General features: G+C 41.2%; 1 protein-coding gene across 1 annotated transcript in view; it reads right to left on the reverse strand.

The window, feature by feature from the left end:
* HERC2 (HECT and RLD domain containing E3 ubiquitin protein ligase 2) overlaps positions 1 to 15,583 on the reverse strand; it is a 201,604-nt gene that overhangs the window by 86,331 nt on the left and 99,690 nt on the right. Inside the window, exons 38-49 of the mRNA XM_084623550.1 lie at positions 10,980 to 11,162; positions 10,141 to 10,325; positions 7,866 to 8,013; positions 7,588 to 7,784; positions 7,121 to 7,351; positions 6,198 to 6,333; positions 5,173 to 5,316; positions 2,771 to 2,913; positions 2,315 to 2,582; positions 2,023 to 2,165; positions 681 to 779; positions 415 to 583 (exon numbers count right to left, since the gene is read on the reverse strand). Coding sequence (XP_084479676.1) covers positions 415 to 583; positions 681 to 779; positions 2,023 to 2,165; positions 2,315 to 2,582; positions 2,771 to 2,913; positions 5,173 to 5,316; positions 6,198 to 6,333; positions 7,121 to 7,351; positions 7,588 to 7,784; positions 7,866 to 8,013; positions 10,141 to 10,325; positions 10,980 to 11,162 — 2,046 coding nt within the window. The remainder of the gene's footprint in view (positions 1 to 414; positions 584 to 680; positions 780 to 2,022; positions 2,166 to 2,314; positions 2,583 to 2,770; positions 2,914 to 5,172; positions 5,317 to 6,197; positions 6,334 to 7,120; positions 7,352 to 7,587; positions 7,785 to 7,865; positions 8,014 to 10,140; positions 10,326 to 10,979; positions 11,163 to 15,583) is intronic.

Consider the following 15,583-nt stretch of genomic DNA (forward strand, 5'->3'; position numbering starts at 1 on the left):
TTCGGGGGGGGGGGGGGAAGGGGGAGTTGAAATACTGAAGGGCCCAGACCAGCCCCAACTGGGCGTGGGGAAAGAGTGCCACCCAGCCCTGCTCTGCTGTCTGACCAGCTCAGACCCCAGCTGCAGTTCCATTCCACCGCCAGCCCAGCTCCACCCCCAGCCAAAACCCAGCTCCAGCCCCTGCTGCACTCAGCCTCCTGTCCAGCCCCAGCCCCAGCCCCATGCCACCCCCTGCTCTGCCTCCATTCCCCATATCCAGTTCTGCTCCTCCCTTAACCCAAACTACTTTGCTGAGCCAACTGTGAAGTAATGGAGTGAGGGCACGGACAGATTCCATTGCTGGTAAGGGGAGGCACAACAGGAAAAGTCTGGGCACCGCTGTACTAAAGAGCAGTTAATGAATATTCAACTCACCTATAAGCTCAACGTGGATATATCTGACCCAGTAAGTGCCACCCTTTTGTTGCCAATCACATTGCACATTGAGGTCATGTAGTCCATCTCGATCCAATTTAATAACTTTACCTACATCTCCTTCACAAACTTCCTCATAGGTCCTGCAGCATCTAACCATCATCCCCACCTAGATAAAACAGGATCATAAAATCCCATAAAGCCTGCAGTTAAAGGAGCTCTTAGAGAAAAGTTACATTCCACACAGCTTTCACCACCATGCTTACCTGAATGTTCTCGCGCACATACACGGCATAATCATCATTACTTAAGAAATCAGCTCGTTTCTTATAAGTCTGGCTCTCTGTAACAACAGCACCACTAGACTGTAAAAGAACACATACAACAAACATGGACATTTTAGAAGTGCGTAGTTGCTTTCATTGGAGAGAAATAAGCACATTAGCAGGGACAGTGAAGATAAAGAACAAAGAAACAGGATAACTCTGTGATTCAACTCACTAAAGGGCTAGCATTTACGGTCTGCTACACTTGAGACTATGGCTTAGTACCCAGAATAACTGGGCAAGCTGAGTAACAGCAAGTTTCCAGGACTCCTGAAGCAAGCCAAAAGGAGTTACTATTACAAAAACTATGCAAAAAGGAAAAAAAAAGGGGGGGGCGGAGGGGGAGAAGCAGGAGCAAACAAAGCTTTTAAATTTAAGCCACCTACTAAATCTTGACAATCTAGAACTATAAACTTGCTCAGGTTATCAATTTGGATAATTTACCACTAAATTCAGGGCTTTTCTTCTTCCCAAATAGTATGCATCCTTTCCTATTGTGATTATGAAATCAATCACATGCCAGTACATCTTAGACATAGGAATCTGAGGAAACCAAGAATACTGCAGATATTCCTCGACTGCTATTTACTGATATAACCTCTGATACACAGATTTAGGTTTCCTGAAAGTGTATAGAAAAATAGTGCAATTCATATTCAGAACTGCTACGGGTGACATTGTTAGTTTGATAGGCCACTTTATTGTCTTTGCCTTTGAAAGTCATAGTTTTTATAAACAAAAAAATTAAGTGATTTCACTTGTGGCTTTCAGTGCCATTCAAGTCATGCTTTGATTAGCCAAAATATCATACTTTTATTTTTCAAATCACTGGGGTAGGAGAAGGAGAGACACTTTAAAAATGTCTAAACTTCAAACTCAGTCAAGGTTGATGTAGTTTCCAAAAAAGGCTAAACAGAATTTTTGAAATCATTCCTGAAGCCTGAATTATCCGAAACACTAGTGGCACTGAAATGCTTGTTAATGCACAAGCAAAGTGTGTTGTCTATTGTAAAAATTCACAGATATAGTCTCCTATGAGAAACATCTGACCAGTAATTATGGTCTCCAGTTCAGTATTGAAGAAAAAAGCTAAGTGAAATGCTATAGATGCAGGTCTTTCAAAACTTAAAACTGTCGATGAACAGATTTGATGGGGGTAGCATGACACCCTTTGTAATTTGTAAGTGAAGGATATAATTACACATCTTGCAATCTATGTATCATGTTTTTTAATCCATTAATTTTTTATTTTTAATCTATTTTAGAATGACTAAATACTTACGACAGGACAAGCAGCCTCAGCTTCTTCCACATCTTCTACCATCTCCTCATCTGAATATTCATCAGATACAGTATCAGCATCTGAGAGATCAGTAATCTGGACATCAGGGTGATCCAACAGCCAACCAACCAAGGCTTCCACTCCTAGCGGAGAAAACAATAAGCCAACCAAATTAATATGGGCTTCCTTTGGTATGTCATACAGAGGTTTAAATTCTCCGTACTAGTAGCATTCTAGTCTGTTAATTTCCCTTCTTCCCCATAACATTATTAATGGTAACTATGTAAAATACCTGGTAATCCAGAAGCACTTCCGGAGGTTCCTGAGAGCGACTTCAGTGCAAATTCAATATTTTTCCTAGGAAATCCCATTTCCATAAGCTGAACTACAATAGGGAGGGGTGGAATGGGAGATTGTTTGCGCTTCTTCACTTTTGCAGGTCGGATATGCTGCACTGTAACAGGTGTTGTGGCCTCACTGGAGCTACAGTCTTCGAACAGTGGAGTGGAAGGATGTGTGGACTCCACAGCTAGATACTGGCACACTGCCAAAGCAGCAGCCTAAACAAAGACAAGTAAACACACACTGAAGTCTAGGTAGAACTAGCAATCTATATGTACTGTACATCAGTAAATGTTCAGCTTCATTTACAGAATCTTTGAAAAATGAGAAGTAATAGTCATCAATGGGAATTTGAATTTGAGTGCTCAGTAGAAAGTTTTAAATGAGGAAAGAACACTGATTGTACCTCAAGCTCTTGTTTGTCAAATATTGCTTTCACAGGTGATGGCTGGGTAGCAGCTGTCAGAAGCTGCTGTAAGAGGATCATGGGAGGTTGAGGTCCTTCAGGAGACATGTCTCCTATGTCAGGGGACGCAACTGCTCCATCCTCTGAAATAAATGAGTTTTAGTCAATAAAATTACAATTAATATAAGGTAAATTATGCTGTGTTAAAGTGTCTTGTGGATCAAACATACAAAGGAATGATGTCCACCACATTCCATCTCAAATTTAGAAGGGAGCATGTGCAGTACAGCAAATTTTCTGAACACAAGCCTCAAAAGACCTAAACTTCTAGTCAAACACTAGTTTTACTACCATATCTAGAGCTAGTCTGGCAGAAGCCACTTGGCATAGTGGGCATGCACTATTAAGCTTGAATTCTTATCTTACCAGACCTGACATTATTACAAAAGGAAGCATACTACGCTCTTGGAGAACACTTGGTACAGTTCTTGAGTTCTCCCCCTCTAACTGATGATGACAGCATGTTTGATAGGCTCTAGATGGAGCCCTCTCTCTCCCTAACAAGAGGGAGTCATTAAAAGAATATTCTATGACCCCAGAGATCACGACTCCTCCAAATGAGTACACTTCATTTTGACTGACTAGGTTTGGATTCTGTACTTTTGAAGGATGTTTTCCCATCACTCCAGTAGTTGAAGCAAGGAAAGAAATATATACTGACTCAACATTTGGGTCCCAAGACCAGTAACAGCTGAGACACAAACCAGAAAAGACTAGAAAGAAATATTAAATATGATAGAGAAGTCCCAGCATTCCATTTTCCCCATACTACTAATATAGCACTTGTTTCTAGCTCTGACAAGTTAGAGAATATCCAATTTTAAAACGACACCAATCTGATCATCTTGCCTTTTCTAACATTCAGCTGAGTTTCAACATGATTTTAGCAGATGCTAGCACAAGAGCCACAGAATCAGCAATCATTACTTTATAAAATCAGAGAAAACTTTAAAACCCTGCTTTCAGGAGGCAAAGTATTAATCTTCACTTTTTTGCAACCACTGAATAATCAGTTGCTAAAAAAATCATTTAAGCAAAATGAAAGCAAGATGATAATTAGAATTATGTGATAAAGCTGGTTACCTAACTTATTGATACATATTCATTTCTTATTTGTTACTGAATGTTAACGTTTGTAAAACCTTAGTTGCACAAAATACAGAACCTCAGTTACAAACGCCTCGGGAATGGAGATTGTTCATAACTCTGAAACGTTCGTAACTCTGAACAAAACATTATGGTTGTTCTTTCAAAAGTTTACAACTGAACATTGACTTAATATCGCTTTGAAATTTTACTATGCAGAAGAAAAATGCTGCTTTTAACCACCTTAGTTTGAATGAAACAAGCACAGAAACAAGTTCTTACCTTGTCAAATCTCTTTTAAAAAAGAACAAACCTCCCCCCCTTATTTTTAGTAGTTTACATTTAACACAGTACTGTACTGTACTTGCTTTTGTTGTTGTTGTTACTGCTGCTGCCTAATTGTGTACTTCCGGTTCCAAACGAAATATATGATTAACCTGTCAGTTTGTAACTCTGGTGTTCATAACTCTGAGGTTCAACTGTATATGTAAGTTTAAAATTTTAGAGTAATACCTCTCCATTGTGTTCCATATCCCAGTGAATTAAGAAGGGGCATCTGGTGATGACTTGAGCAGTTCTCATCCACATGTTTAAGAGAAGCCGAATGAATTAAAACGCAATAGACATTAGACTTCCTTTTCTCCACCATCCCCCAAGATCACTATTTTCTCCACTTAATTTCAATCCACCATTTGTAGCTCCTCTTCAAGTAGAAAGAGAAACTGCTTAAGACATCAATCACCACCTTGAAAATGACAGAAGAAGCCATAACAAGAGGTACAAATGTGTTTTATTTACATTTTGGGGCAGCATAGAGAGGTGTTTACAAATTTAGTATTCAAATAACAAAAATATTAAAGAGTCATATTAAATATGTAAGAATCATAAGTTAGGTGATCAACATTTTAGTGTCCAAAATCTTTACCTGCCTAAACTAAAAACAACAGGAAAATACTTTCAGGACCAGCAAAAATTTAGAAACAGTTTTTGAAAGTAATCATCTCTGAGTCTTTGCGGTCAAAAGCCTCAGTTCTATCCTCAGACCATAACATGCAAGGTACATACTCATCAGGTATAGCTGCCGAATAAAGTCATCACACAACCCGTAACCATACATATTAGTTACATTTTAAACTCAAGAGGACATTGAAGACAACATTTTATTTTGAAGACTAATAATCAACAAGAGGTTAAATATTGAAAAGCCTGTGGCTGACAGGACAACTAATTCATCTTGTTACGATAAAAAGCTGTACCTGTGGGAATCGATCCAGCCTCTTGTACAGCTGGTTGAGATAAGATCTGCCTTAATTTATCCTGGTGAGAAAGCAGAGCTCGACCTGCTTTCAATATGTACAATTTTAACTGTTGGCATCTCAGCAGATCCAAATCCACTTGACCTATCAAAAACATAAAATGGCCATTAACCAGAAAGCAACAGCATTCAAAGTAACAAAGGTAAACATTTATTTTTACAATCTGATGATCCCATCACAAAAATACATTTTAATACCAACAGTTATGAATGGTAAGCTCAAACAAGATGAAAGGACTAAAATATAAAGTTTAAGTGCCTCATTATAAGAAACCCACACTGGACCTATTCCAGATGTCGATACTAAGACAGTGCGTCTCAGCTGTCATGCACTTCGTGAACTTAAGGTTTGTCTAGACAAACAGTTAGTGGTGGCAATGTGGGGTGCTATTCTACAGTGCACTAGCATATTGGGCACCAACATTTTGTGTAGACGCCGCAACCATGCACTGATGTATGGCCAACGTGCAGTAGGAAACTTTTAGCGCACATTAGCAGGACACACACACACACCCCGGTGAATGGCATGCTATCATGCAGATTTACACCACAGCTTGACATGCACTAACTAAGTCACGCACACTGCTTAAAATGCAACAGGTAAGAGCAAACTAGGTAGATATCAGGTGCATCAACTATTTTCAGACAACTCAATTTGCAACAAAGACTCCAGCCTCAAACTACATTTACATCATAGATGGCAGCCATTCTTCAAGCCAAGATATAAACTGGATACCCTGTACAGTGCATCAATGCACTTCCTTGCGTACTTGCATGTGCTTCTCCTATGACTCTTGCTCCACTTTGGGGTAAGTGGTGGTATGTGCCTTCATATATCACTTCCTACTCAATGCTGACCAAGTAGAAAACAACTTTCCACAGAACTTCTGTACCTTCCTAATATCTATTTAATGTTAGCAATATTTTCCAGAGAAGGGTTAACGTATGATAAACAGGAAACTGTACCTGAAAGACCCTGGTTGGGAGACTTCATTCTGTGTTTTTCTATTTTACTTCCGGCCAAGTTTACCAGCTGAGCCCAGACAGACAACATGGGTTCAGTGAATGGCAAGTTGTTCACATTAAAAGCCACCACTGGAAGCTAAAAGAACCAAAAGGTTAAGCATTTTTCAAATCTTTAGAAATTCATAAAAACGTATGGATTGTTTATATTTTAAGAGGGTAACTAGTGTTTATTTAATTGCTCTTGAACTGGAACAATTGAAGAGAACTTCGGTCTCTAAAAACACTAAGAAAATAAAGAAGCTGCTAGGACTGTAGTCATAAGTAGAGGGATCTGAGTATCACCGGCAGAAAGGAAAAGCAGATAGCATGAGTGTCAACTGCAACCCCTGCAACAGACTGGGGCTTTAAGTGCACAGGAGCCTCTTATGCTGTGACTTCACAAGGCAAAAAAAAAAAAAAGGTCTGTTAATGCAAGGCAAAATCCTAGTGAAGACAAGGCAGTTTCTAGTTTTCACACTAATTAGCAGATGAGACTATGGTGTATCCTAGTCTTTATCTCAACTTGCTTATTAATATGAAAGCTACAAGCTGCCTTGTCTTCACTAGGATTTAACCCTGAGTTTGCACACCTTTTTAACTAGTGAAAACAGCTAAACTGAGTTAATATATTTTTTTCTAATAAAGATAAAGCCCTGCAAAGACATGCATGAAGACTGCCTTGATTTGCAAATGAGCATGAAATGCACAGTTGTGGGACTAGCAGATGTATATTCCCTGGACAAATAATTTTTTATACCACACATCCTACCCTTGGTCAGACTAGCCTATTTCTCCTTTGTAAAACAGAGCCAAGTTACGTTTCTTTTTTCACAAAAAACACAATTTTCACACTTTCTGTAATATTAAAGACCGGTTTTACTTACCGGTTTTAGTTGACTTAAGGGGCACACTCTACATGTTCGCATGTCATAGAATTGAACAGTGATTTTTCCTTTTGGTGTGATGCGCGTCACTGTGCCTTCTCCAAATTCATCGTGAACGACTTGTCCACCCAATCTCAAGCGACTGTCTATTCCGCCAATCACTGCTAGTACAGCCATTAAGCCTCCCACCTCTGGATTCTCAGAATCAGTGAAGTAGTCTTCTAAAACAGCCTGATAAAGAATAGTGAAGTTAACTGTAGGGAGAAAACTAGTACTTTTATCTACTTCATTAAAAAAAATAATTTATACAGTCATCAATCCAGTTGAAAGTTGCAATACAAAAATAATTGTACATAGAATAGTTTTAAAATCAAACTTTAACATTGTTAAAATAGTTTTAATATTTAAAACATTAAAAATTAACGCTTCTAGAGAAAAATGAGCTAATTTTAAAACGTGGAAACTACCCCTTCTGACTGTTTTCCTGCAAAGATGTGGGTGATGGAGGTTAGTTGAGAGTTGATGTACTTGTTTATGAGTCCATTCCACTGGCTTAGTGAATGGAGCGTCCTCAGCAGTGCCACTATCTCTTCTGCTAAAGTACTGCTGTGAGTTGCCGTTAGAGATGCTTGAGGCCTGGCCTTCCTCCTCCTCAGAGTAGATTCTGAAAAGAAATAGCAGAATCTCAGCAGCTGATTTAAGATAGGAAAAACAAATTAAACCATTAAGGAAAAAATTGCTCTACCTCTGAGTAGTGGGATATCTGAAGAGCAAGTACTAAGTAGGCTGCCTAAGAAACCAAATAGTTTTTCCACAAGAAATTTCATGTCTCTTGATCTTTCAGTTTTGTCCCAGGATGGAAGTACCGCTTTTAATAAATGCACAGCAAGGATCTAAAAGTAGATATTAGAATTAGTGTTATTTTATTTCAAGTCATTTCAGCAAATAAGTTCTATAGGATCAGGGTTCTAAAACAAGAACATTTGAATTAGAAATATCTATATGGAAATGAAAGACTTAACTATTAGCCATCTTTTGTGCTCTTCCCTATAATTTTGGTTGCTGAAACTTAAATGGTCCATAGCTACCTAGTTATTTTCTTGCTTATTTGCCCATTTATCAATATTAAGAGGAACTGCTAATTTCATACTAGTAGTAGCTGTATTTAACATAGGGTTGCCCACCCTCCAGGATGGTCCCGGAGACTCCAGGAATTGAAGATTAATCTTTAATTAAAGACTGCCATGGGATGAAACCTCCAGGAATATGTCCAATCAAAACTGGCAATCCTAATTTAACACTGCCCAGTATCAAAGCACACAGGGCTCCTCCGCAGAGCTACACACAGATTGGCAAAAAGTAAGATCACCCTCATAAGACTTGAAAACAAAGAAGTATCAGAACAGGAATTAAAGTGATGGGGAAAGAGATGTGGTTTAGATTCCAAATATAAGAATCAACAGCAGTCACACTAATACACACTTTTGGGTGAATTCGTTTACACCCTAACTCTATTCCAGGGAAGGCACAGGAGCCTAACAACGTAAGAGGTAATGTTATCAGAGTGCAAACAGCAGCCAGAACAATGCTTGAGGAGCTTTTCGCATATAGCCAATGCTTAGTATCACTGTCTCTCAATTTAGCAAATAAATATGCATCTGCATTTTAAGTTGGAAAACTGGTTTTCTTTCTGGGAATGAACTCCCCAAGTCCAATACAAGTAGGTTGCATCTTTCTTGCAATATACATCTAGGACAGCACAGGTATGTCTTCAGAGTTTTGTCACCATTCTCCCAGCCCCCTCCATGATCCCGGGCCAGATGTGGAGGTATCATGGTCTTATTAATCTTGACTATTCTCCAGTCAACAAGGACAGCCTTGTCTTCTGGGCCCTGGACACTAAGAGAAGACTGATCCACCCTTGCAGAGGTGTCTCTAGATAAGTTTTGAATCATGCATATAAAAACAGTGGCCCACCACAAGCTATCCACACTGATCACCTTTCCCTGGAAGAATGTCTTCTGCAGTCATGGAGTCAATGCATGAAGGCTCTCTTTATGCAGCTCCCAAGAGGATCCCCTCACAAATGGAGCTCCTTTCAGCTTTTTGCAGCTCCATTTGTTCAATCATGCTAAGGAAGCACACCCATTTTTGTCCTAATCCCTTGGAGAGAAGGAAGAAATGCTCTCTGCTGTCCCAAAATTGGCTTCAAAATTAGGGTAAGAGTAAAGTAGCAGAGTTGACATACCATGATGTTTAGCTGGCTGAATACAGAGAATCTCATAAGGGTGAGAACACAACCTAGATCCTGCATGAGTGAACAGCCTCTGGTACATACTGAAAGAAAGTCACAACCTAAATGTATCAGATTGAGGAAGAGATCAGGATCACGTTTGTATATTCCTGCCCTAAGTTAATTGGCAGGGCTACCTTTGAGAAGATGCAAGCAACAGAAAAGCACCATTAATGGAGAATTATACGTTCAAATCTTGCGTATGGAAGAAATTTATTTACAATGGAAAAGCAACACAGGCGATAAATATGACACATCAGTGTACAGTTCTAACTGGTAACCCCTTCCTGCAGGCAGTTTTAGATCACTCACTCTTTATCACTAACTTGAATGCAAAGATATAGCATGCCAATAAAAAAGGACAGGCAAGCTAAGCAATTTGGTTATTTTATTTAAAATAGTCTGAGTTTGTTCATTTTTCTTTAATTGTCTGTTGTGGTTATAGAGACTGTGTGCATAGCCAGTTCACCTCCCTAGCAACCTTTACTATTAGGCCCACAGGTGCCAACCAACTCTCTCTCTTGCATTGAACAACATTTTACATAACCTTGTTGTGCAGTGTTAACTTGCAGGAGGATTTTTAAAGCAAGAAAATTCTGATATTACCTTTCCTACAACGGAAGAAAATAAGAGGCACCTTCAAAACTGTTCACTTTTTAAACTGTACTGTAACAAGACAAAAAATGCCAAATTCATTGCATATGAAAATGATCTGGAAACACATTACCTGTCTCTGTAGTGATGCAGCAGTGAAAGATTCATGCCCCTCCACAATTTTCATTAGCAAAGTTATCCACTGAGATGTGCTAAGCGTGCTGCACATCTGAGGCATGAGTGCTATACTTCGAATGAATCCTAACGTGCACCAGCTTCTATGCTGCTCTTTATAAACCAACTTATTTGGCAACGAAGCTGGAAATAAAAATACATGAACAGCTGACTTTTCTGCCAACTGTACCACAATTTCTCAAAGTGATCCACTTTGTTAGACAGATCTTAAAGCTCTGCCACAAAATTGCCCCTAAATATAAAGTTAATTAACTGACTTCCAGTTTAGTTGAAGTCCATTAAGAATTAATTTCTGGCATACTCCAAGAAAGAGAATATCTCTCGCAAGCAAATTCTCACCCACACACTGACTACACTACCTTACAATTCTGTCCATTTTGGAAAATTTGCTTAAAGTTACTAGTATTATAAAGATGCTATATATCATCAAATTTATGATTCGCCTAATTATAAAGTCATGCTGTCCTTCCTAACCTGAAAAGTCCTTTTTGACTTAAGATTCCTTATAATGGAAGCCATTTACCGGTTGGATTGTCTGGGCTTTGTATAGTGTGCAGCACACCAGTACTAATAGAGAAATGCGTTTTCTATCCACAAAACAATTTGTGATGTTTCCACAAATATGTAAAATTGATGCTTTGAGAAGGTCTAAATGTTACTGAACTTTGACCTTAAAAGACTAGGAATTAAATAAAGGAATTACTGCAAAATCAGGCAAGATATACCGCCTGAAAGCTGATGGGTTTATTTGGTCAGACTATGCCATGTAACACATACCTGATTTATCTATCGTTCCACTCTCCACCAACATGCGAAGCAATCCACACAAAGTTCTGGTCGCTTCATTCTGCATAACTTCAGCATGGACTCCAGCAGAGAGAGAAAGCGTCTGTAACAGGTTCACGGTACTCATCAGCATCGTGGAAGTGGGGTGAAGATTCCTTTCAGCTTGTTCTCCCTCTGAAGCAAGAGACAAAAGATACAGGATTACTTTAGTAACAAGCTAACACAGTAAACAAAATGTTCTGAAAAAGGCAAAAAGAACAGCAGTTCTTTGAGATGTATGTCCCTATGGGTGCTTTACTTCAGGTGCACATGCAACTCTCAAACGTTTGATTAGAGATTTTCCACTAGTAGTACCAGTCTGGCCCGCACACATGCCCTATATGCCTCCTCACACTGGACACTGAGGCTACACGGAAACGTGCAGGCAAACCTCCCTCAGTCCTTTCTCCACTCGAATGTCTCCACAGAGAACAGTCTGAAGAGAAGGAAAGATTGGGAGAGCAGTAGAGCACCCACAAGGGTACATATCTCAAAGAACTGAAGTTACTACACAAAGTGAGTAACCTCGTCTTCTTCAAGTACTGTCTCTATGGATGCTCCATTTCAGGTGACTTCTGAGCAGTTTCCTCAGGGGAAGGAGGGAGCATTGGAACGGAGTCCAGAACTGAAGACAGTACTGCAGTACCAACTGCCACATCAGATCTGACAGCATGGCTTAAAGCGTAGTGCTTTGAAAATGCACATATGGAAACCCATATAGTAGCCCTACATGTATCAGACACTAGTACTTTCTAAAGCAATGCCATGTATGTTGCTTGTGACCTGGTAAAATGTGCTGTTACTCCTTGAGGAGGATGAACTGTGCAACCCACTTCCCATGAGAGGAGATAAACAGAAAATGGAAGCAGGCATTACTGACAATCCTGAACTCCAACAGATTGATATGGAGATTTGTTTCTGAGTTGCCCATCTCCCCTGAGCTATGAAAGCACTGAGATGAGCTCCCCATCCCCACAATGATGCATCTGTTGTTAAAGTTAGCGATGGAGCAGGGCAACAGAAAGGAATACTCTCACAGACATTGAGTTGCTCTCTCCACCAATCCAGGGAGTTCCTCGCTTAAATAGGAACCGTCACCTGTTTGTCCAAGGTGTGTCTTACTGAAGAATAGGACATTCTGAGCCAACCTTGAAAACAGTGAGACATAACCTTGCAAAATCAGTGACAAAAGTACAAGTTGCCATGTGTCCCCAGACCTGAAGACAGTTCCTTATAGTGGTGCAAAGATTCCAATGATTGTCCGTACCAAACTTGACTTGGTTATGAACCTATCTAAGGGAAGGCAGGCTTTGAACTCGTCAACAGCCAGGGAAGCCCCTATAAACTGTATCTTAATGATGGGGATAATGTGGATGTCCTTACATTTAGCTGAAGACAACTCCTAGAAGAGCAAGGGCCATCTGCGTGGAAGATAACACTGCTTCGTAAAAATGGCCGTTGAGTAGCCAGTCAACAAGGTAATGGAAGACTAGGATCACCACTGCTACTGCCAGGACCTTGGAGAACACCCTTGGGGCCAAGGAAAGATCAAGGGGGAGCACTTGGTATTGAAACTGATCCTGGCCTATAGAGAATCACAGACCTATCCTGTGCAAAGGGTATACTGGGATATGAAAATATGCATTTTGTAGGTCAAGGACTGAAAATCAATCCCCCTTCTCCAGTGAAAGAACTCACCATCTTGAAATTGTAAGGCTTTATAAACTTGTTTAGAAGTCTTAGATCTAATATCAGTCTCCACCCTCCATCCTTCTTTGGTACAAGGAAATACTTTGAGTAAAACCCCTTGCCCATGTGAAGAGGAGGAGACTATTGCTCCTAACTAGAGGAAAAAGATCACCTCCTCTCTCAACACAAGCTCACGAGCGGGGTCCCTGAAGAGGGATGGGGAAAAGGAAGGAAGGATGTAAAATGGATGTTATGACCTCTATGACTCACTTGTCTATAGTAATCTGCCTCTAGGCATGTTGGAAATAGGAAAGGCATCTCCAAAGGGAGGGTGGTGGGCAAACGAACACAGCTATAAAAGTAGACATGGGGGAGGATTTGAACCCCTGACCGACCCCGTCAAAACTGTTGCATAGAAGATGGTTGGGTGGTCGTGAAAAAAGGGCGGGTGGCCCACTTTCTCTGAAATTTTGTGTCTTTTCCTGTGGAAGCTCAGTGGATCTATGGAATCCAGAGAACTGAGCAGGAGGTGATCTCTGGGCAGTTTGTGACCTACTAAACAGTTATCTGTAGGTGTATAAATGCCATGGGAATGTAAAGTGGCTCTAGAGTCCTTCAGTGTCCTCCATCTGTGGTCTCCAAGAAAAGCCTACAACCATTGAAGGGGAAGTCCTCAGCAGTGTTCTGTATTTCTCACTGAAACATCAGGAGCTAGAGCCATGATGCCCTGCACATAAATACTGCCATGGATGCTTGAAGAGTGGTCCTGGACAATAACTGGCCCTCTGAAATGTTGAACTAGAATTGTTCCTTATGGTCCTGGTGGCAGGTGTTCAATAAAGGCCATCAGTCTATTATAGTTCACGAAACTGTATTTGACCTTTACTGCCTGATAGTTCTGAATTCTGAACTGCAAAATTGCTGATTAATTGAACTTCTGGCCAAACAGATCCAGTCTCTTACGGTCCTTGTCACGTGGAGCAGAACTTGAGAAGTGCTGCCTACCCTGCTCTTTTACTGCATCCACTGCCAGGGTCAGGGGAGGGAGAACAAGATATCAAAGTCCTCCAGGGGAACACAATACTTTTTATCTTCCATTTTACACATTGGTGGAATAGTAGCAGGTGTTGGTCAGACAGTCTTAGCTGGATCCAGGAGCACCCTGTTGATGGGTAACGCCATCCTGGAGGGCACTGCTGACTGAAGAATATCTCGCAGTTTGTGATGTAAATCCCTGACCTCTTCGAGTGGAATCTGAAGAGAGTCAGTTACCCAGCTTATTAGATCTTTAAATTTCTGGAAATCAACAGCCATGTAAGGTGGTGGAGGCATAACTGCTTTGGTTGAAGATAAAGATTAAATGCGTGTTTGAGGGGTAGCCTCTTTCGCCACCCTGGATTCCTGTTCCTCAAATGTCTCCTCCTGTGTGGGGGACGAGGGGTGTGGTTGGAGAGTATAGGACTGAATAAGCCTAAGTCTCCCTCTGAGAGGGTACTAGTGGTCTGGAGAGTTGCTATCAGTAAGCAGGCCGGGGATCCCAATATAGCCCACTGGGGGGACTCCATACAGGTGTGGGAGTGGCATGCAGAATTGGTTCCACCTTCTTTGATGATGGTCACAATCTTCCCTGTGACTGTCAAACAATGGGCTCCTGACAGGATACGTAGGGGAACCCTTGAAGTCCCCTTCGTCCTCCTCAATAAAAATGCTGAGGCCCCCACAGAAAAAGGCAAAGAGTTCTGCAGTACTGGGGAAAGGAAGATGCTCATTACCTATGAGGAGCAGGGATTGCAGCTCATCTATTACTTGCATTGCTAAATTCTTGCCATACCAAGTAAGGAATCGGTACCGATGTGGTGGCTGAAGCGGATAGTACCATTGCTGACGGGCATACCAATGTGGGCATTGATGGAGCCTGCTGCCATTGCTTGCTCAGTAACAAGGGTGCCAACTGGGTAGGTGCCAACTGTGGGACTGAGCCCAACAGTACCAGACCCAGGTGCTTATGCTGTCCCTGCTAGAAGGTAATGAAGCCCTGTCGGTGCCATGTCTCTGTCTTGAGTTCTGGGGCTTTCCAGTTCTGCCAGTACCAGAAGGGGAGTCCTTTGACCCCACAGTACCTAGCCAAGAGGTTGAAGCTTCGGAGACCACAGATCTGACAGGGGACCCAAGCTTTTTCAGAGCAGGCTCCTTCTGATGAGTCCTTACTCCTCTTTTTGGGAGCCTTCTCAGAAGCTTTCAACAATCTCCCCTTCTTACGGGAAGCCTACACCAAGGTCAAAAGGGGAATGCATCTGTCCAGAGACAGATATTCCGGGGGTCGGGGTGCCCCCCTGTCCTGACTCTCATTTGTTGAAGTGAGCGCTCCATCCTTAACAGTCTGAACTTAATCTCCCTGTTTTTCCTTGCCCTAGACTTGAGGGCTAGGCAGAAATTGCACTTCTGGGAGACATGAGACTCCCCCACGCAACCAACACACTTCGGGTATGTCTTCACTACAGCAACTGATCCAGCAGGGATCGATTTATTGCATCTAGTCTAGACGCGATAAATTGACCCCCCGAGCGCTCTCCCATCGACTCCTATACTCCAGCACCACAAGAGGCGCAGGCAGAGTCGACGGGGAAGCGGCGGCAGTCGACTCACGGCAGCGAAGACACCACGGTAAGTCGATCTAAGTACATCCACTTCTGCTACGTTGGATCATATTAAAGAAGTTTTGTATTAAAATCACAAATGAGTTTGACTCCCCATAGTTTAAATTCCAGGGTATTACTAATTAAGAGGTCCCTTGGTTTTTGGTACTGTTTCTCTCCCTCTCTGTGTGACACTTTCAAGCTGCTAATTGTGTTAGTACATTCTAAGAC

The sequence above is a fragment of the Lepidochelys olivacea genome (assembly GCF_965140295.1).
Source record: "Lepidochelys olivacea isolate rLepOli2 genome assembly, chromosome: 1".
NCBI lineage: Eukaryota > Metazoa > Chordata > Testudines > Cheloniidae > Lepidochelys > Lepidochelys olivacea.